The sequence below is a fragment of the Schistocerca cancellata genome, chromosome 8, assembly GCF_023864275.1.
Source record: "Schistocerca cancellata isolate TAMUIC-IGC-003103 chromosome 8, iqSchCanc2.1, whole genome shotgun sequence".
Classification (NCBI taxonomy): domain Eukaryota; kingdom Metazoa; phylum Arthropoda; class Insecta; order Orthoptera; family Acrididae; genus Schistocerca; species Schistocerca cancellata.
In genome coordinates, this window is record NC_064633.1 from 62,369,293 (window position 1) to 62,392,354 (window position 23,062).

At 43.0% G+C, this 23,062-nt stretch overlaps 1 protein-coding gene across 1 annotated transcript in view; it reads left to right on the forward strand.

Annotated features, from left to right (window-relative positions):
• The window catches only part of LOC126094951 (myrosinase 1-like), an 83,890-nt gene that overhangs the window by 26,701 nt on the left and 34,127 nt on the right, over positions 1-23,062 (forward strand). The window contains exons 2-5 of the mRNA XM_049909606.1: positions 633-766; positions 8,243-8,377; positions 21,588-21,710; positions 21,794-21,977. Of these exons, the coding sequence (XP_049765563.1) occupies positions 633-766; positions 8,243-8,377; positions 21,588-21,710; positions 21,794-21,977 (576 nt within the window). The remainder of the gene's footprint in view (positions 1-632; positions 767-8,242; positions 8,378-21,587; positions 21,711-21,793; positions 21,978-23,062) is intronic.

Here is a 23,062-nt window from a genome sequence, read left to right on the forward strand (position 1 = left end):
ACGGTAACCTGACGGAGTGAGAAGGCGGTTCCTCGTCATTCTTATTAGCGGTATAAATATTCCGCCAAAAAGCCCTGTCGATTGAATAACTATCATACCCATTTGCCTTCAATGTCCTCTTTAAAAAAATTCAACTCCGATTCTAAGTTGTCGTCGTCGCTGATACGTAAGGCACGTGAAGACAGAGTGTTGAGTGCTGCTGGCTTCTGGGCTGGGTGGTGGTGCGAAGTGGCATCTAAATACCTGTTTGTGTTAGTCGGCTTTCTGTACACTCTGTGAGCTAGAGTTTTATCGAATCTTTTGTATACCAACATATCTAGGAACGGGAGACCGACCTCACTCTCTAACTCCTTTTCATAACTATTGACTTTTCTTGAATTCTGCTGTGATTGTCTTGTTTTGTGTTTATATTTAAAAAATTAATCATTTGTGGAGTATTTCGTATTTTGTGCTGCACTTTTCCCCGTCCAAAGTACCAGCAACTCAAAATATTCTTTTCTTTTGGTTTTAGAGTTCAATTTTATTGCGAAACGACGATTGATGCAATACGCACATGTGACACAATTTACTACTTTTTATATAAACAGTTTCAGCCTCTGAGCTTATTACAACGTGGCTGCTTTTCTGCATAGGAAAAGGCGAGAGCATCTGGGACCGGATGACGCACGAAAATCCGGAGTACGGCCTAGGCGACGGAAACGGCGACGTGGCATGCGACTCGTACCACAAGTACGAGGAGGACGTGCAGCTGCTCAAGGCCCTGAACGTGAGTACCTCCGTACAGCGAGTGTCGCTCATGGAACACCTGTTTAAGATTGCAGTAAACATCTTAATTTCGACCACGAAGTTTCTCAGATTACCTGCTTGCGTGCTTCACATCTTTTCTCCGAAGCAGCATCCGCCATAGGACGTTTTTTGTGAAGTCTTACGTTATATTATACTTGTATGTAATTAATAGGCTTTCCCAATAAAGATCTCCAAAACAACAAAATCGATTAGGGATTCAGTGGTTTAAGAGATAAGAAAATATTTGAATATCCAGAGAGCGATAATAACAATTTATTTATTTAATCGTATGGTGATTTTATGCAATCACAGTTGATATAAGACAAGTGATTTTATACAATACACATATGATATAAGACAAGATTAAACCTTAAAGTCCGTGTTTTTCAACCAATTAATTAAGCTGGGTGTGAGAGTGAACAACTCGTCGGGAATTCCAAGGTATGAATGAAGTGGACAGCGTCGGACTAGATGTTCAGTTGTCTGCTCTTCTTGATTACATTCACACATTGGTGAACTAATCCAGCCCCATTTGTACCTGAAGTAGTTACAACAACCATGTCCAGTCCTTAACCTGTTGAGGCGGCACCAGAGGTTCCTCAGTAGGTCAAAACCTTTTGGCTTCTTTGTGGGATCAAGGTGATGGGCTCTTGTTCCCAATGTTTTTGTTGACCATTCATGATTCCAGCTTTCATTTAGATCAAAACCATCCGCGATGAGTCCTGCAGTAACACTTGCTGGTGTTCTTGATCGTAGTCGTTGGTGTGGTGGATGGCAGAATTCCTGGTGCAGTGGTAGAGAGGGTCATGCAGAGATTTTCTTGGCCTCCCTCAGTAGAGCTTGTTTCAGCCTTCAGTGAGGTGGAGGGATGTGACTCAATACAGGTAACCAGTGGCATGGGGTTGGTTTGATGGAACCAGTGATGCAGTGCATTGTGTCGTACAGTTTTGTGTCTACCTTCTTCACATGTACACTTTCCAACCAGACAGGTGCACAGTACTCGGCAGGAGAGTACACAAGACTGATGCCAGTTAAACGCAGACAGTCAGCAGAGGTTCCCCAGGTGGTACCTCCTTCCAGCAACTTTATGAGAATGCTTGGTGATATGCTCTTTGTAGCTCAGGGTTTTATCTAGAGTGATACCGAGATATTTTGCGAAAGGATTGTGCCTCAACGTTTGTCCATTGTGCAGAACTCTTGGTTTGTAGTTTGGAGCACGATTCGCTAGATGGAAACAAGAGACTTCAGTTTTTATGTGCTTGGGATCAATCTCCAGGTCTTAAAGAAAATTGACATCTTCTCCAGGTCCTCCGTAAGAATTCGTTCACCATCTTTGAAATTAGTGCTCTGTGCTACCAGTGCGATGGCATCAGCATAAATGAATTCAGTTGAAGTTTTGGTTAGAAATCATTAATGGATAAACTGAATAGTGATGGGGCTGAAACAGATCCCTGTGGTAGTCCATTATTTAGTTTCCGTTTGTGGCTTATAGAGCTGCCTAGAAACACTTCAAATTGCCTTTCACTAAGCATGCTGGATATTTGATCCACAATTTCTCGACTTGGTACAACTTACAGTAGCTTGTAGATCAGTCCCTGTCGCCAGACAGTGTCGTACGTGGCTGTCAGGTCGATGAAGACAGCTGTTGATTTCAGATGGCCTTGAAAACCTGCTTCAATATGTGTAGTTAGGGCAAGAACTTAGTCGGTGGACCTGCGTCCTTTTCTGAAGCCACCTTGTTCAGGAGGGGTAGCAGCCTCGACGAACGGTGCTTTTCTGGTTAGGAGGACTCGTTCCGAACGTTTGAATGTACAACTGAACAGTGCTATAGGGCGGTAGCTTTCAGGGCTGTCTTCAGGCTTGCCAGGTTTGAGAGTGGCTATAACTTTCGACAGTCTGAATTGTCTGGGAAGTTTGTTCCCTTTGATTGTGTAAGTGAAGAGGGAAGTGAGCCAGTGTAAGCAGTGCGGGCCCATGTTCTTGATAAATTCATTATAGATGTTGTCGGGGCTAGCAGCCTTACCGACTTTCAGTTGCTTGACAGCACTTTCTACTTCCGCTGTCGAGAAGGGCCTGGAAAGCGGCACGTTTCTTGGGGCACTGCGCTTGAGGTTATAGAGGTTACAATTTACTAGTCTGGCATGATTCTTGTCTCTGTTTGCCCTTTTGAGGTCTGCGATCAGGTTGGGAATGAGGTCGGGACTCAATTTAGGATACGGCTTTTTGAGGTGTTGCTTGCCAGTTAGCCCATTCAAGACTCTCCATGCTTTACTACTTGACTCGGCAAAGTTCATTTCTTTGAGTGTTGCTTCCCATTTCTCTCGTCTGTTCTTGTTTAAAGAGTGGAGTAGCTGTGAGCCCACTGTTTGATTTCTAGAACTTTGGTATTCTTGATATAAAGCCTCACTTTCTTGGTTCCAGCCAGGCACATATTCCTTTCTGTAACCTCTGGGAATGTTTGACTTAGCAGCTCCGATAACTAGTGTAACGAATTCATCGTAGTTGTTTGCTGTTGTCTGTAAGTTCTTCGCAGCTAAGATGGAGTCAAGGTCTTTTGAGAATCCATCCCAGTTAGCTCGTTGAAAATTCCATCTGGGTAGGGGCTATGAGTTTACAAGGGGAATTTTTTAAACCAATTTCTGTCGTAACAGGACGGCGTTGGCAATTTGGGAAGTTAGACAGAACAGTAAGAGTGGCGTTAAGTGGTTGATCTAGCTGATCTTTGGACACAAATACCAAGTCTTGGTTGTAATCCTTATTCCAGCGTTCAGAGTGGAAGGTTCCCTTGTCTTTCACATCAAATACCAAGTGCATGCTGGTAGTTTCTGCCCATTGAGCTAGTGACTCCCCATAGACATCCACGGTGTCGTACCGCCAATCCGTGTGATGGCTGTTAAAGTCTCGAGTGTATATACAAGGGTGATCGAAACCCGGCAGAACTGTGGAGGTCCAATTCACACTTGGAGGCTTGTACAGGTTGACAATTTTTAAGTCGTTTATCTGGATTACTATTGTGTAGATGTGGATAGCTTCTGCAGAATCAATTACATGCACTCCGTTTAGGCTTGACTTCACATAAGTGGCTATTATATATTGTGGATGGTGGATAGCTTCGACCAGTGTATAACCAGGTATTCGTTCTCTACGCTGAAGATCTTGCACATCTTTGGTATGTGAATGTTGACAACATCAGTGTTAAGTTCATGCAGTTGTTTCTGTAGATACATTTGGCAGAGCTTATGCCTTCAATATTAAGCTGCATAATACAAACTAGGTGTTTCTCGTCTCTAGTTGGACGATCCTGAAAAGGACGGTTATTAGTTATGTTTCCGGAGATACTGCATATCACCTATGACACAATAACAATAATTCCGTGTGACCCCAAGGGCTGTCGCTACTCATTCAAATGGAAGTCCTTCGGCGACATGTTTGTCCCTAACCTGCCTAAAAAGTCCTACCAGGTAAGGGCATGGAAGGAGCAGCTGCGGGTCAGAAACTTCTGTCAATCAGTACAATGAGAAATCAGTCCAAAGTTACAAATTGCAACTCTGGACTGACTTTTAGTTCTACTGAAAGGGACCTACAATTTCATGTGTTATCCGAAGTTTCGTTCCTGGTGAATCTTCAAATCATTGAGAGGTGAAGTCTAGGTTAAAGGCAGACTGAAATATTGCGTACTCCAACCAGGATTTTATCCCACGAATTTTCGGTTTGAGGCAACCGCTTTAACACGAGACAACCAGTCCAAACATTCTGAGATAGGAAGTTGAGGCAATGTCTTATGACTTGCCATTATGCTGCTCTAAAACTGTTAATCTCCTGTGGCTGCACAATGGTGTAACCATTGGAAAAAGGTCACAACACATACCGACCTAGTAAAGTGTTTGTAATATGAATGCCAACAATAGTAAAACAAGTGTAATGAAATGTACTCGAATTAAATATGGTGGTGCTGAAGGAGTTAGATTGGAAATAAGACACTAAATTAACCTACGAGTTCTTTTTTTTATGTGGGCAGCAAAACAACTAATGATGCCCGAAAAATGCATTTCTGAAAAGAAAAAAAAGGAATTCGTTAACATCGAATGTAAACTTGAGTGCTAGGAAGCGTTTTGTGAACGTGGACGATACGCAATTCAGACGAGAAGAGAACAGAAGCTTTTAAAATGTCGTGCAACAGGCAAACGCTGAAGATTCGATGAGTAGATCACTTAACAAATGAAGAGTTGCTGAATGTAACTGGAGAGACAAGAAACGTGTGATACAACTTGACTAAAGGAAGGGATCGTTTGATAGGGCATACCCTGACGCATTAAGGAAGAGTCAGTTTTGTAATGTAGCAAAATGTGGGTGGGGTTCTAAAGTGTAGAGGGAGACCCATGGATGAGTCAACTAAGCATGTTCAAAGGATGTAGGCTGCGGCAGTTATTCAGAATTGAAGAGGCTTGCACAAGGTTGAGTAGCGTGAAGAGCTGCGTCTGTCCAGTGTTCGCACTAAGGACAACAACAACCACAACAACACCAACAGTAGCGTGTAGTATCCTGGTGACAGCGGTGATCCCACGATACTCTCAAAGCGCTATAGATTCAACCTGATCCAAGAACACTCACAACCGCAACTAGATCAAAGTGGTACACACATATTGCACGACAACGCACCTAAAGTGATGAATAAGGTTGAGTTATTGTGACCTGTAGGGGACCACACAAACGCCTTCATGTCCGTGAACTATTCCTCAACCACGCTGACACATTTCGGACATAAGCGGGTAACGCATGGAAGAACGGAACATGCCGTAGTGGAACAAATGTGTCCACGCGACCGGACAGTTAGGTCCTGTATAGTTCGTCGACGAGAGGCGATGGCAGGCGTACCTGGCGACACTTTTCATTCTATTTTATTTTCTTGCAAGAGAATACATAGACCATCTTCATAAACATTCTTCTGTTGACGGAACAAATGCATCGCCTCATCTGCCTATCGATGTACTGGTGCCATGCAGCGCCTGTGTCTACCAGGATGTTATACTACTCACCATTTCCATGCCTAGAGCACCCCGTGCCGATACCCATGCAAAACATCTGTGCCCTGTGGGGTGCCTAAAGAAGAGGTACGAGTCATTCTGTAACTCATGGCGTCGAGATGTCTGCTAAACGGCTGTAGGTTAATGCAAGTACTTTTTTGCTCTGCAGCAAAGTGTGTGCTGTTTTGACTCTTTCTGACATATAATAATTGTGTACTGGGCCGGGACGACAACTAGGAATACGTGGAGGGCAATGCCTGAGAGACGCAACGTTCCGTATTCGTGTATTCGGCACATAGAGTTACTCTGTCAGGGACTTTCAGTAAATCATTCGTAGCATTTTGGGTTATCTACTGACAACGACAATTCTCCACTGTTGATGGCATCTACCCTTCCACCACTCTCCCCCCTGTGAGCGATACGTTTTTCCCCCCACAGCAACAATGTGGCTGCGGCGGTTTTTGCTCGAACCGAGGCAGTCACGATAAGACGTCACTCACTACAACAGGTGACGATGTAGAAGAGAGCCAGATTAACTGTGACAAATTTTTTAAAACTGTTATAAGGCTCTTTCTATGTGACTCACCTGCATTAAATTTTATAAGAAGTCTGGGTTACATGTTTTCTTTACAATGAGGTGTTAAAGGGCTACGTGTTACCTTAAATTATTGTGGAATCTGAATTAATAAACTCATCTCCAAAGTGACAGTTTTACTTAACCGGTAAGGTTAACTAGTCCAGTTAGTGAAATCAGTGGAAATCCATTAAAACAATCTAATTTTAACTTCAAAACATCGTGAAAGTGCATTGCAACAACATTTAATAGTTAGTCGTCGATGCTCCAAATACAACTGATTGAAGTTTAAATTGAAATCAGTCTTAGCAAATGCTGTACTCATACAAAACATAATTAGTATGAAACACGTGTTCAGATCTTTGATGCAACTTCTTAAGATGACGAGGAAGCTTTGTAATGACATCATCAGCGGCAGCATAAGCACTTTCAGCTGTCACAGCAAATCTACTGCAGGGTATGTGCCACTTACTGAGTGTCACTACAATTTTGTTTTCTTTCTCCGCGCACATTAACAATTTTGATGTCACCCGCTTAAATGTCTGGAAAATTCTCATCATCTTCAAAGTTTTCATTCCAAAAGAGTCAGATTCTTCTTAAACCAAGTCAGCGCTTTCCTTTGACGATGAATACTGTTCTTTTGGAGCACGTGCCTTCATCTTACTTTTAGTTTTATTCTCTGGCAGAGGCTTCTTCTTCAACGCAGGCCTTCCCAGGTAAGGATATGAGCTCCTTCTTTCTTTCCGCTATAACCATCTCATTTTCGGGGACCGTACTGAAGGAATGGAAGCAAGGTTTCACTAGGCACAAATAATTCAGCCTGGAGATCTTGGTTCTGAGGACATGAATGAATGAGATTATTAGCGGAGGTACGACAAACTAAAGGAACTGGATCAGTAGCAGTCGCATGAGCAACTGGACGGACTGAACCTCGAACTGCAGTAGGGACATTTTCTGAAACTGCTCGCATGGCTCAAAAGGACGGCCTTTCGCAGGTGAACACAGAAAGTCTAATGCACGAAATGTTTCATAGTTATTACAAGTGAAATTGCATAAAAGATTTTTTAAATTAAAAAGATCTGTAATTCACAGAAGTAAATAGTTATATTGTGGTTAGCTGGGCCGGCCTAATCAAGTTAACTGCTTTTGGTGTCCAGTTAAGCTATCCACAGTTTTTTTTAGTTCACTAAAACAGTTGTTAAATTATAGTAAATGAAAAACAAAACACGTTGCTGTAAGGCGTAAACACAATTGTCGTGGTTATTTGGCTTCTGCAAAACTCTTCAAGAAGTAACAAATAAACAATAAAGAAAATGAGCAGCAAAAAATTCTGACATCAAGAGAAAAAAACAAAAAGGACATAAAAGAGCTGCTTGTTGTTTTCAGTTGTTTCTAGTAGTCTAAGTTGTTAGACCTGAAGAGTTTCTTAAGCAACCTGTTTGGGAACATAGAAAACAAGTCCTGCTAGAATTTAAAAGCAATGACCTGTCCAGTTGACATAACCGTCCTCTGACTGTCAAGCGACTTCTTGAATTAAACGTTACCTTTCTAAATCGTATAAAAAGTTGTAACATACTGGCACCGGCTTATCACTTCATGAGTGTTTATTCAGTTCTCATTTCGGCTGCCAGTAATTGTGAACTTACCTCTGGCGCTGTTATGTCGATTGGAATTTCCTTTTCTTATTATTAGCAGTTTTTATACGGCTAGCTGCCCGGCTATGCCTAATAACAAATGTAGTATAATGAAATTTAGCTTTGCTTTGGTTCTCTTTCCCCAGACATACATCATGACTCCTTCAGAAAAGGAGGACAGAGTAAAAATACTTTGTTCCATTATTCTTTTATTTTACCAACAGGCGGACGTGTACCGTTTCTCCATCTCCTGGCCGCGAATCCTGCCCACTGGAGACCTCGACGTTATCAACCAGCTTGGTATCGATTACTACAATAACCTCATTAACGAGCTGCTAGCGAACGGAATCCAGCCCATGGTAAGACAGAGTCATATCGTCTGCCACACCAGCAGAAGTTCTCTACAGAGTTAAGTATGTATTGTAATACGGTGTAGACATTTGGTTGTCCAAAAATAGATGTTATCTGAAGCACACTCTCCTGTAAGATGGGTAACGTTCCAACCATTTAACAACCACATTCGCCGAAATTAGCAAGACTTCCCGTACAAAATTTTAGTGAACATTTCTCACGTGAGTGTGTTTACTAATGCGATGCGATTTCGGAATGTTGGGATGAACATGGTTTGAACTGAATGCACAGCGAGAATCTCGTTGCCAACGTATGACCTACCACCATCGAGTGGCATCAAGGTCCACCATCTACACTGTCATACCTTCTCAAATGTTGCAACACGGCAAAAAAGTTTGACACTTAAGACACAGAGACAAAGTTTGAAGATCGACAGCTGTGTAACGATCCCTTCACCACCCAAATACTAGCGATGAAAATCTGTTCTGTCAATGGCATTTAACTGCCTGCTTTCGATCTGATCACTATAGATTGGATGAATATTGGACGTGAAAACTCCTGGCAGATTAAAACTATATGCCGTACCGAGACTCCAACTCAGGACGTTTGTCATTTGCGGGCAAGTGCTCTTCCAGCTGAGCTACCCAAGCACGGCTCACGACCCCTCCTCACAGCAGCACTTCCGCCAGTACATCGTCTCCGCCGGCCGGTGTGGCCGAGCGGTTCTAGGCGCTACATTCTGGAACCGCACGACCGCTACGGTAGCAGGTTCGAATCCTGCCTCGGGCATGGATGTGGCCTCCTGCGAACCTGGCGTAAGTAGAGCAATGAGGACTTGACGTGAGTCGTGCTTGGGTAGCTCAGCTGGTAGAGCAGTTGCTCGCGGAAGTCAAACGTCCCGAGTTCGAGTCTCGGTCCGACACACAGTTTTAATCTGCCGGGAGGTTGCATATCAGCGAACACTCCACTGCAGAGTGAAAATTTCATTCTAGTATTGGCTGTATCTGTCTGTAAATTACTACCCGAAGACAATCCCCGGTTGGTTGGTTGGTTGTTTTGGGGAAGGAGACCAGACAGCGTGGTCATCGGTCTCATCGGATTAGGGAAGGAAGTCGGCCGTGCCCTTTCAGAGGAACCATCCCGGCATTTGCCTGGAATGATTTAGGGAAATCACGGAAAACCTAAATCAGGATAATCCCCGATTGGTAAGACCAAAAATTACTCTACTAAACGAAAAATCATTTGATCGATTGATAAACTAAACTAACTGTACTTCAATTGCAAATAACTGATATACATGCGTTTCTTGAATATTTCCCGGCGAATAAAAATATTCCATTATGTAAAATGTACCACTCAGCCAGATGGTTGCACACACCTTCTTTTAAACACAAATTAACCAGGTTTCGGTAGCTCTAAGATTATCTTCTTTAGAATGGTGAAACTTACCTAGAAAAATATATAAGGTACAGGTAATATACATCAGTTAGTTACGTATGTGAAAATTCTCAAATAAAAACCTGAAAACTGTACTTGCAATGAACTCTCATGACAACTTTTAAATTTTCATCAACAGTAATATCATCAAATGACATGTTTATTGTTCCACGAGTCAAGAATATAGGTCATAATAAGAAAGACAGACAGTTATCACAGAATATTACAATAATAGCTGCAACCGGCGGCACAAGTTAACTGCTGTAACCGGCTATGACCGGCACATACAGAGCGCAAGAGGCATCAGACTAAACGGCATGTACATCAATGCCATGAGATGGACACGAGGATTAGTAGTGCCATATAGTAACAAAACGGCAAACTTATAACCATTTGCGTTAAGATCAAAATTACATAGCTGTAGGCATACATTTGTAACATATAGTAGTTAGATAAAAGGGAATATGGGAGTTTGCAGAAATAGTAAATCAGCAGTTTTACAGGTGCAGTTCCTTGCACAGGCCATGAACTCAAGGGAGTGCAAGAAGTCAGTATCCAACACTCCGAGAAAAACGGTCTCCGGCTCAGTATCATTGAAGAGCTGGGAGTTTTCAAACATCTGTTGCTTAGAGTCGGTTTTATCCTTAACGAGCAATTGCAGTTGCGTAAAAAAATTTCTTTCAAGGTTTAGAGTCGTTACTTAGAACTGCCTGATTTTTGGAATTTTCCTCACAGTAGCGTCGGGAATTTCGGTTTCCCTTATTCAACCGTCATTGTCAGTCTTCTACTTTATTTAAAACTACCTGTAAAAAGACTGATTTACTAGTTTTGGAAACTAGCCTACAGATATGCAATTTTGCTCGTAACGCAGATGTCTATAAGTTTTCCGTTTTGTTACTAGATGGCACTACTAATCCTCGTGTCCATCTCATGGCAATGATGTATATGCCGTTTAGTCTGATGCCTCTTGCGCTCTGTATGTGCCAGTCCTAGCCGGCTACAGCCGTTAACTTGTGCCGCCGGTTGCAGCTATTATTGTACTATTCTGTGATTACTGTCTGTCTTTCTTATTATGACCTATATTCTTGACTCGTGGAACAATAACATGTCATTTGATGATATTACTGTTGATGAAAATTAAAAGTTGTCATGAGAGGTCATTGCAAGTACAGTTTTCAGGTTTTTATTTGAGAATTTTCACAAATCTAAGTAATTGATGCGTATTACCTGTACCTTGGATATTTCTCTTAATCTTAGAGCCATAGAAACCAGGTTAACGTGTTTTTAAAAAAGTTGTGTGCAACCGGTTGGCTGAGTGGTACTTTTTATATAATTACATACAGTGTTGCTGAACGCACAGCTACAAAATGTTTAAAATGTCAGAATGTTCCATCATCTTTTGGGTGTGAATCGGGGACGGTGTTACTTCTTCTTCCTACAGTTCCGCTCATTACCGTACAGTCATTTTCAAGACGAGTCACTGGCAGAACAATTGACACAGTACTGTGGATAAACACGCATGAGTCAGAAATGACAATGTTATCCCAGGTAAGTCACAGATATTAATATCGTGAAGAAACGTGCACTATCCGTTAAATAATATCCAGACACCAATTAGGTTGGTTTGTGGGAGGTTGAAGGGATCAGACTACAGAGGCCGTCTGTCCCTGACACCAATTAGTGGACATTAATATGCAGTGTCTCCACTGTTTGCTTTGACGTCAGCTTCTAATCTGCTGGGGACACTTTCAGTCTGTGGTGGAATGGCGGGCCATTCTTTGTCAAGAGAGGAAACGAGGGAGTATAGGCGTTGGTATCTGAGCCGAAGTCGACGTCGTAGCTCCCTGGTCAGGTGGTAGATTCGGTTCATGTCGGGATTCTGAGCAGGTCAGACCGTTTCAAAAATGTTATTGTCCATTAGCGTTTGCGCCAAAGAGTGGCGGTGTGCCTGTCGGGCAGTATGTGCAAAAATATGTTCTTAGAATGATCGCCAAATTTCACCTAAATTCACACTTTCGAGCTTCTGGCCGCACAAGATATAAAGTCTACACCAGGTGCGGAGCCAGCAAAAGGGGGCTTCGAATGGTTCAGATGCCTCTAAGCACTATGGGATTTAACATTTGAGGTCATCAGTCCCCTAGACTTAGAACTACGTAAATGTAACTAAACTAAGGACATCACACACATCCATGCCCGAGGCAGGATTCGAACCTGCGACCGTAGCAGCCGCATGGTTCCGGACTGAAGCGCCTAGAACCGTTTGGCCACAGGGGTCGGCAGCAAATGGGGGCTAATACACATCCCCAGTTTAAGTACAAGATTCAGTTAAGATGTAAATAACTAAAACCTTATCTGTACTGCGATCAAACAAACAGCTTCGTCTAAGGCTCTGAGAGTGCAGTGTTCTCAAGAAATAAAATATTCGCTGCAAATTCACTTAATCAGACTTCCAAATAACGTTGTTCTACCTACAAAGCTTCGAGCAATGATCAAACCTAAATATTATCACTCAAAAACGTTCAGTTCTGCCAAGTTCATATCTAACAATCTTAAAAGCGCAAACGGTGCAACATGATTCTTAATGTATTCTTCCAGGAAACACTGCAGGCTATGTGCCGTATAATTACTGGCTAACTTTCATTTCAATAGTAAGTACAGTCTCGGCCTGGCGCACCAATCGTACAAGATTACAGTACAATGGAGAACTCCACGTATATAACAATACGTCTCATGTTTTTTCACTCTACGGCAACGTTTATGAATGTCTTTGACGGTCGCGATTGTAGCCCTGCCGCCGTCGCTACCACCTTTTGCTACGAGGTACTTACTGTTAACTCCCCTGGCACATCACGATAGCATGAGACTCGTTCCGATTCATACCTTCTCTAACATATCTATACAAAATTTAGGATAAATAGATTTCCTCACTAATACCTCATCTGGTTCTTCAGTAGAAGCCATCGATAAAATTTCCATAACTATACGAGGCCTTAAATAAATATTGATGATTCACACTAGGCGAAAAATTACGTTCTTCCTCGCTAAGAGAAAGCGCAAAGCAAGGTAGTCTAACCTGCTCAAAAAACTACGAGGAAGGTGACTTGTAAGTGGCCTTTAGGGAAGTTCTAATTGCTCATTTTCACTAAACTTTGAACCTAGTACTTACGTTAGCGTCTTCACTCGTAATCACTCTTCCTTGACTCACACTATGTTCAAGGCTTACGACTCAAATATTTTTCATACTATATCTCACATTAGTCATACAATTTAGCACACTTACGGTGACACACAAATGTTTCCTTAAATGCTACTTGAAACTCGTCTAAGGTTTTAATGTCACTTAGATATTTAGAATGGTGTACAGCTGCTTCTCCTTTTTAATGTCCAACCATAATACTACTTATTCTTACTTCTTTCCGACACTTGGGTAACTGTCCCTCAACTGACTTTAAAAATACAACTGGGTGTATATTGCCGAGGAGTGGTATGTAACTAGCTTCAGAAGCAAGCTCATTGTTATTCACTGACTGCAGGTCTAATATATACAGGTTTGTACACCATGTTTAAGTTCCTTAGTTTGCGTTACACATGTCTCCTCTACTACCTCATACATCATATTTCATCTTACTTAAATCAGTGGATTGTGTTTGAATTATCTCTTCTTGGTTGTTCACAAAAATTCTTTATTTCAGAAACTTTGCTCTTAATGGCACCAGTAGCGTAATACTGTTCCTTCCTCAACCTATCTAAATGTCCCGAAATATCATTGGTTAATTATGAAGCTCCTCAGAAATTACCTCCTTAAATCTTAAAAAATTCTCATGACATGTATTCAATACTTCCTGCCCCGTCATTTCGACTGCATGTTCAATTACATTAAAATCGGCTTACAATTCATTCCTTACTTCACGAGTTTGAGTTTGTAAATCAGACTTCAGTTGTATACAGTTAGCCTCTGATATCTCCAAATCAGACTTCAGTACCATGTAATCAGCATCTATCTTACCTTCAAAATTTTACAGTATTAGAATCTGATTTAAATGTTAATTCAGTGTGGTCAGCTCCCATTTCTCTATGCATGCTTTGTATAATATTACATAATACTTGTTTCTCTTCATCCTCACAATAACTTTCCCTTTTAATAGTCTGCTCCACCAAGGAGACCTTATCAGTGATGACTTTATCAGTATTACTTCCTGTAGTTCTTGATATTATCACATACCTATCCTCTACGCCATACTTGACATCCAAATGTTTCTTATTATCATTCTCCCTTTCCATGTTTACCTTAGTTAATTAGTGAAATAATGTCTTTATGACTACCTAAAATAAAAGTGATAAGACAAACAATGCAGCCAGTGGTGTGATCAGCTGCCAATGGAGCCATGGGTATTGGATTGCATTCACAGCCCCTATACAAGACAGCCACTCGCAACCCCACCGCTGCTGAGCTGCCCAATGCACTGATGGGGCGACGCCCCGCCAGCTACCACTGACCACCACACACTAGGGATGCCTCCACTAGCTGCCGACAGCTGCTGTGCAAGCCTGAGACTCGCTCTGCTGTATTTAGAGGTAGCACTGTGTACCCATGTGGTAGGTGGAAAACCCACCACACACAGCACTAGCTCGAACGGACCACCGAGAACAAGTGAGCGGGCAAACTTGCTCTAGACTGCTGAGTGAACTCAAGCGCCACACCACCCGCGATTTACCTGTCCACTGCTGCTCAACCTTTGACCTCTACTTAGGTTGCCAGCTGCACATCGACTGCCCCAGACTTGGAAATTGCTGCCACAGACACCACGAGGTATGTGCTGCACTGCACCACACCTGGAGATGGGTCTAGCAGCACTTACAGGAGTGGCCACCTACGACCACTGAACACTCAGCACAGAATTAATACATTGCAAGAACGGTCCTGGCAGAAAAGGTCACCAGTGTGATGGTGTCCTGTCGGGGAGTAATGTAAAAAGGTGTTGTTAGATCGATCGCCCAAATTGACACCTTCCTGATTCCGGCCACTTAAGAGCTGAAAAGTGTAAACCAGCTGTGGATGGTTACAAAAGAGAATTTATATTCTTCCCCAGTTTAAGTGCAAATTTCAGTTACATTGCTGGAAGTGACTAAAACCCTGTCCCTACTACAAACTATAGAACTGGCTTCGTCGCTGCAAGCAAAAAACATTTTTTTTCCATTCCCAGAGATCAGAGATCACAGTGTTTTCAAGCAAATGCTGATCTACATGATGAATCACACTTCCAAATAATACTGTTCAACTTATAAAGCTTCAAGCAATGATCAAATTGAATTACTGTCACTCAAAAACCTTCACTTCCACCAAGTTCTAATCCACCAATCATAAAAGCACAAATGCTGCAGCAAAATTCATCATATATTCTTTCATAAATTACTATAGGCTATGTGGCCTAAAATGTCTGGCTAGCTACCTGTTCAGTGTTAAATGGATTCGACATTACGTATAATCTTGGCATGGTGCACAAGTCGTACAAGATGACAATACAGCAGCATGTACGTCACACTATTCCTCATGTGTTTTTTTTTTTTTTTTCGTTATACAGCAACGTCGCTGAACTACTTTGACGGTCGTGACTGTAGCCATATCGTCGCTGCTCGGATCTTATGATACTAAGTGCTGTTATCTACACCAACGCATCTGGATACCGCGATAATAGTTGTAATTTATAGCCTCTGTAACACATTTATACAATCATTAACAGAAACACATTCCCTCACTACTATTTTGCCTGTCCGCTCAGCAGGAGTCATCGATAAAATTACCCTAACCTCACGACTTACTAGAGGGTTAAATAAACATTAATGGTCGAACTAGGTGGCCCTTACAGCAGATGCTGGTTTATGGCATGGTGTGATGTCACACTTCTACAATGAAATATCCCTCTACTGTGCGGGTACACAGTGCTGTGAAATGTCTCCATATCCTTCTGCTACGTGCGTATTCTTAAGAGCAATAACGGGACCACAGCCTAACGAAGAGAAACGTCCCATATGGTTACAACAGATCTTCTGCACTTCACTGTTGGCACTACATATGATGGCACGTAACATTCTCCAGGCGTTCACTCAAATCCTACCGCCACTTTGCCACAGAATATAGAATGATTTATCACTCCAAATGACTCGCTTCTAGTCATCCATAAACAAGCTGCGTCGTTCTTTACACAAATTCCAGCATTCACTACAAAAATGTTTGGCTTATGAGGAGCTTCCCGGTCATTTTACACCATTGTTTTTAACTCCTCAAGCACATCCATTGTGCTAGCTGTGTTGTTAGTGGCTCTTTGCAACTCAAGACTGGTTCCTTGCACTGATATCATGCCATTACTTACGGTCACAATTAAAAATATCAGTAATTCATCACAAACAATATTATAAAACCGAGTTAGCAACTGGCGTGCAGACAGTCTGCTCTGAGCATCAGTACGCAATTGTTGCCTTCGCAACAATGGGCGTCAAATCGTATAGGTCATGGTAAGATAATATTTCAGTTTGTGAAATAATTGATTTGTATCATCAGTGCAAGTTGTTGTTGTTGTGGTCTTCAGTCCTGAGACTGGTTTGATGCAGCTCTCCATGCTACTCTATCATGTGCAAGCTTCTTCATCTCCCAGTACCTACTGCAACCTACATCCTTCTGAATCTGCTTAGTGTATTCATCTCTTGGTCTCCCTCTACGATTTTTACCCTTCACACTGCCCTCCAATACTAAACTGGTGATCCCTTGATGCCTCAGAACATGTCCTACCAACCGATCCCTTCTTCTTGTCAAGTTGTGCCACAAACTTCTCTTCTCTCCAATCCTATTCAATACTTCCTCATTAGTTATGTGATCTACCCATCTAATCTTCAGCATTCTTCTGTAGCACAACATTTCGAAAGCTTCTATTCTCTTCTTGTCCAAACTATTTATCGTCCATGTTTCACTTCCATACATGGCTACACTCCGTACAAATACTTTCAGAAACGACTTCCTGACACTTAAATCTATACTCGATGTTAACAAATTTCTCTTCTTCAGGAACGCTTTCCTTACCATTGCCAGTCTACATTTTATATCCTCTCTACTTCGACCATCATCAGTTATTATTCTCCCCAAATAGCAAAACTCCTTTACTACTTTAAGTGTCACATTTCCTAATCTAATTCCCTCAGCATCACCTGACTTAATTCGACTACATTCCATTATACTCGTTTTGCTTTTTGTCCTTTCAAGACACTGTCCATTCCGTTCAACTGCTCTTCCAAGTCCTTTGCTGTCTCTGACAGAATTACAATGTCATCGGCGAACCTCAAAGTTTTTATTTCTTCCCCATGGATTTAATACCTACTCCGAATTTTTCTTTTGTTTCCTTTACTGCTTGCTCAATATAGAGATTGAATAACATCGGGGAGAGGCTACAACCCTGTCTCACTCCCTTCCCAACCACTGCTTTCCTTTCATGTCCCTCGACTCTTATAACTGACATCTGGTTTCTGTACAAATTGTAAATAGCTTTTCGCTCCCTGTATTTTACCCCTGCCACCTTCGGAATTCGAAAGAGAGTATTCCAGTCAACATTGTCAAAAGATTTCTCTACAAATGCTAGAAACGTAGGTTTGCCTTTCCTTAATCTAGCTTCTAAGATAAGTCGTAAGGTCAGTATTGCCTCACGTGTTCCAACATTTCTACTGAATCCAAACTGATCTTCCCCGAGGTAGTTTTTCCATTCGTCTGTAAAGAATTCGCGTTAGTATTTTGCAGCCGTGACTTATTAAACTGATAGTTCGGTAATTTTCACATCTGTCAAGGCCTGCTTTCTTTGGGATTGGAATTATTATATTCTTCTTGAAGTCTGAGGGTATTTCGCCTGTCTCATACATCTTGCTCACCAGATGGTAGAGTTTTGTCAGGACTGGCTCTCCCTAGGCTGTCAGTAGTTCTAATGGAATGTTGTCTACTTCCGGGCCTTGTTTCGACTCAGGTCTTTCAGTGCTCTGTCGAACTCTTCACGCAGTATCATATCTCCGCCGGCCGAAGTGGCCGTGCGGTTAAAGGCGCTGCAGTCTGGAACCGCAAGACCGCTACGGTCGCAGGTTCGAATCCTGCCTCGGGCATGGATGTTTGTGATGTCCTTAGGTTAGTTAGGTTTAACTAGTTCTAAGTTCTAGGGGACTAATGACCTCAGCAGTTGAGTCCCATAGTGCTCAGAGCCATTTGAACCATTTTTTATCATATCTCCCACTTCATCTTCGTCTACATCCTCTTCCATTTCCATAGCATTGTCCTCAAGTACATCGCCCTTGTATAGGCTCTCTATATACTCCTTCCACCTTTCTGCTTTCCCTTCTTTGCTTAGAACTGGGTTTCCATCTGAGCTCTTGATATTCATACAAGTGGTTCTCTTTTCTCCAAAGGTCTCTTTAATTTTCCTGTAGGCAGTATCTATCTTACCCCTAGTGAAGTAAGCCTCTTCATCCTTACATTTGTCCTCTAGCTATCCCTGCTTAGCCATTTTGCACTTCCTGTCGATCTCATTTTTGAGACGCTTGTATTCCTTTTTGCCTGCTTCATTTACTGCATTTTTATATTTTCTCCTTTCATCAATTAAATTCAGTATTTTTTCTGTTGCCCAAGGATTTCTACTAGCCCTCGTCTTTTTTCCTACTTGATCCTCTGCTGCCTTCACTACTTCATCCCTCAAAGCTACCCATTCTTCTTCTACTTTATTTCTTTCTCCCATTCCATTATGCTCTCCTTGAAACTCTGTACAACCTCTAGTTTAGTCAATTTATCCAGGTCCCATCTCCTTAAATTCCCACCTTTTTGCAGTTTCTTCGGTTTTAATCTACAGTTTATAACCAATACATTGTGGTCAGAGTCAACATCTGCCCCTGGAAATGTCTTACAATTTAAAACCTGTTTCCTAAATCTCTGTCTTTCCATTATATAATCTATCTGAAACCTTTTAGTATCTCCAGGGTTCTCCCATGTATACAAGCTTCTTCCATGATTCTTGAACCAAGTGTTAGCTATGATTAAGTTGTGCTCTGCGCAAAATTCTACCAGGCGGATTCCTCTTTCATTTCTTACCCCCAATCCATATTCACCTTCTACGTTTCCTTCTCCCCTTTTCCTACTGACGAATTCCAGTCACCCATGACTATTAAATTTTCGTCTCCCTTCACTACCTGAATAATTTCTTTTACCTCATCATACATTTCATCAATTTCTTCATCATCTGCAGAGCTAGTTGGCATATAAACTTGTACTACTGTAGTAGGCATGGGCTTTGTGTCTATCTTGGCCACAATAATGCGTTCACTATGCTGTTTGTAGTAGCTTACCGGGATTCCTATTTTCCTATTCATTATTAAACCTACTCCTGCATTACCCCTATTTGATTTTGTGTTTATAACCCTGTAGTCACCTGACCAGAAGTCTTGTTCTTCCTGCCACCGAACTTCACTAATTCCCACTATATCTAACTTTAACCTATCCATTTCCCTTTTTAAATTTTCTAACCTACCTGCCGGATTAAGGGAATTGACATTCCACGCTCCGATCCGTAGAACGCCAGTTTTCTTTCTCCTGATAACGACATCCTCTTGAGTTGTCCCCTCCCGGAGATCCGAATGGGGGACTATTTTACCTCCGGAATATTTTACCCAAGAGGACGCCATCATCATTTAACCATACAGTAAAGCTGCATGCCCTCGGGAAAAATTACGGCCGTAGTTTCCCCTTGCTTTCCGCCGTTCGCAGTACCAGCACAGCAAGGCCGTTTTGGTTGGTGTTACAAGGCCAGATCAATCAATCATCCAGACTGTTGCCCCTGAAACTACTGAAAAGGCTTCTGCCCCTCTTCAGGAACCACACGTTTGTCTGGCCTCTCAACAGATACCCCTCCGTTATGGTTGCACCTACGGTACGGCTATCTGTATCGCTGAGGCACGCAAGCCTACCCACCAACGGCAAGGTCCATGGTTCATGGGGGGCAGTGCAAGTGTGGTGGAGTATATCACACACTCCTCAAAAATCGGGAAAGAAGCAATTAAGAGGTGTTAAACGAGGTGAACGTCCTGGACATCCAACAAATTCTTTTGTACCTATCCAAAAACCGCAAGGATAACACCCGGCTTTGTACGCATGCATCATCGCTGAAGCGAGCAGTGGCTCCGGAAGAACATTCTGTACCCAGAAAGGTGTGTTGCGTCCGCTAGTTCAGTAGGTGCGGTACACCGGCAGTGTAAGGGGCTAAGGTCGTTAGCGCTTTTCAGAAGTACAGATCGCTGTCTGCCCCTGGCTCAAACGTTCTCTGAAAACCCTCATTGGTGCGTTCTGTGATCGCATGTTGGTTCTAATTGTCCAAGATGTAACTTTTCTAGCTAAGCAGCATTTGTAAAATGGATGTCACCACAGAACAACAGGTGAACGCGGAGCACTGTCTAGTTATCATTTTATTGAACAAAAACGCCACCGAGAGAGGTGGTGCAGCAGTTAGCACACTGGAGGACGACGGTTCAAACCCGCGTCCGGCCATCCTGATTTAGGTTTTCCGTGATTTCCCTAAATCGCTCCAGGCAAATGCCGGGATGGTTCCTTTGAAAGGGCACGGCCGACTTCCTTCCCCGACTTCCCCGACTTCCTTCCCCGTCCTTCCCTAACCCGATGAGACCGATGACCTCGATGTTTCGTCTCTTCCCCCAAAACAACCCAACTCCAACAAGAACGCTACATAAATCTTTTACGAGATGTAACGTCTAATGGTCTGGGTGTGTATACACTCTGAAAGTGCTACGGAAGTGTGTTGTACTTGTGCAGTATCTCCAGACGGTTATTTTTCGTTTTGCCACTGAGCGACTCAGTGAGTGATTTGATCCGTTTACTGACTTTATGCAAGACAAAAACTTCTTACTATTTTACGTCAGATCGGACTTCAGCATAGTAATTCGCACAACTAACGATGTGCTAAAAAAATGCCTCTGAGGATTATGGGACTTAACTTCTGAGGTCATCAGTCCCCTAGCACTTATAACTACTTAAACGTAACCAACCTAAGGACATCACACACACCCATGCCCGAGGCAGGATTCTAACCTGCGACCGTAGCGGTCGCGCGGTTCCAGACTGTAGCGCCTAGAGCCGCTCGGCCACACCGGCCGGCTGATGTGCTCAGATTTGGCGGCTAACGTTGCGTTGGTGTTGGAATGTTGGAAACACATGTATATAACAGTGAAAGCTAGAAATTAATACTATACCACTGTTTAACATAAGAGACCTGTAAAACAATATTAATAGGGCACACGTGTACATACATATGTAATAGACTAAGTGGGGAAATATCAGCAATAGCCTTTATGTCGTTAAGAAGAACAACAAAGGAGTAGAGAAGGAACATTAATGGTGACTGTGACAGCAAAAAATGTATGTCATGTAACAGTGTGTTGTAAACCATGTGTTATTAGGAGATATGATAAACTTTCTGGCCTAAGACATACATACATATCTACGATAAGTAAATCATTAGGATGTTAAGTAACATTTTATGATGAGCAACAGTAATTCCTTAGGATGTGAATAACAAACCGTAATTAATTATTGGAAGGTACTAACGAAAGTCACGACCCAGGCTTATCAAGTGCAGAGGTTTGTAATTTCTGTGTTATGTGGTGTCCGTTAATGTCTTTTCAAAGGAAAAAGTTAAAAAAATTAATCTTTGTACTGAACGTCCAGAGGTATGTGTGGCCTGTCTTCTGCAGGTGACGATGTACCACTGGGACCTGCCACAGGCGCTGCAGTATATCGGGGGATGGACCAACCCGCTGCTCGCTGACTACTTCGTGGAGTACGCGAGGGTGCTCTTCGAAAACTTCGGAGACAGAGTGAGTAACGGCGCCGTGCCTCTCTGTGGCGGTACGCCCGGTGCAGAATGGTGTGTGTTGTGACGGCGTGCGCGGTGTGGCAGGTGAAGTGGTGGGTCACCTTCGACGAGCCGGCCCAGTTCGTCAGCGGCTACGCGGACAACCGCGACTACGCGCCGTCGCAGAACGCGTCGGGCGTCGGCGACTACCTGGCCACGCACACCGTGCTCAGGGCGCACGGCCGCGCCTACCGGCTCTACGACCGGCTGTACAGGGCCGCGCACAACGGTACGTGCCGCCGCGTTACCGACCAGCTCACTGTGGGCGCCGCTGTGTGTGTGTGTGTGTGTGTGTGTGTGTGTGCGTGTGTGTGCACGTACCAGAGCACAAAGGCACGGCGTGTTTGGGAGGAGTATTCTTAGTAGTGACGAGATCAATAGAAGGTACACTTTTTCTGTGCATTGGCATTGATATTCGTAACAGCGACGACTAGAGCTAGCTCTTATGTATTCAGAGAGAAGAAAATTAGCCCTTGAATGTGAATCTTCAGGTTTTGGCGGCGCAAAGACTGTTCCATTAAGTTTCGGGTGTGCAGCCGCAAGAAATCTCCTTCTTCTCCTAATATTTCGGCTGTATAACGTTCAGCCATCTTCAGAGTGAGTCGCAAGACGGCCGCTCCAGTGCTCGCTTGGTCCCTTTATACTCGCATACCGCGCGACTGCGCATGCGGCCACAGATGCAAATGCGCCAAAGACGTTGGTCGGCGGCAGAGACGTGCAAAATGCGCGAGTTGTATCTATGACGCCGCAGTCGATCTGTGTTGGCATATCGATATATCATTGTGAGCTGCACTGTGACGACGTCTTTGTGAGTTTGTTATAGCAAGTGCCGGATTCCATCATTTATCAAGATCCAGGCGAAGCTTGCGTAGAGCAGCCCTCTCTGCCACAGATTTATTGCTCCTTTGTGGGCGAGCCTTAATAATTGCACGACATGTTTCACGTCTTATTTCCTCTGCTGAATCCGAGGGAAGTGGTCGAGCAGCGCCATTGAAGAAGCTATCTTCATAAATCATGGAATCCGGCACTTTCTGTAATAAACTCACAAAGACGTCGTCACAGTGCAGCTCACAATGATACATCGATATGCCAACACAGATCCACTGCGGTGTCATAGATACAACCCGCGCATTTTGCACGTCTTTGCCGCCGACCAACGTCTTTGGAGCATTTGCATCTGTGGCCGCATGCGCAGTCGCGCGGTATACAAGGGACGAATCGAGCACTGGAGCGGCAATCTTGCGACTCACTCTGAAGATCACTGGACGATATACGGCCGAAATACACTCCTGGAAATGTAAAAAAGAACACATT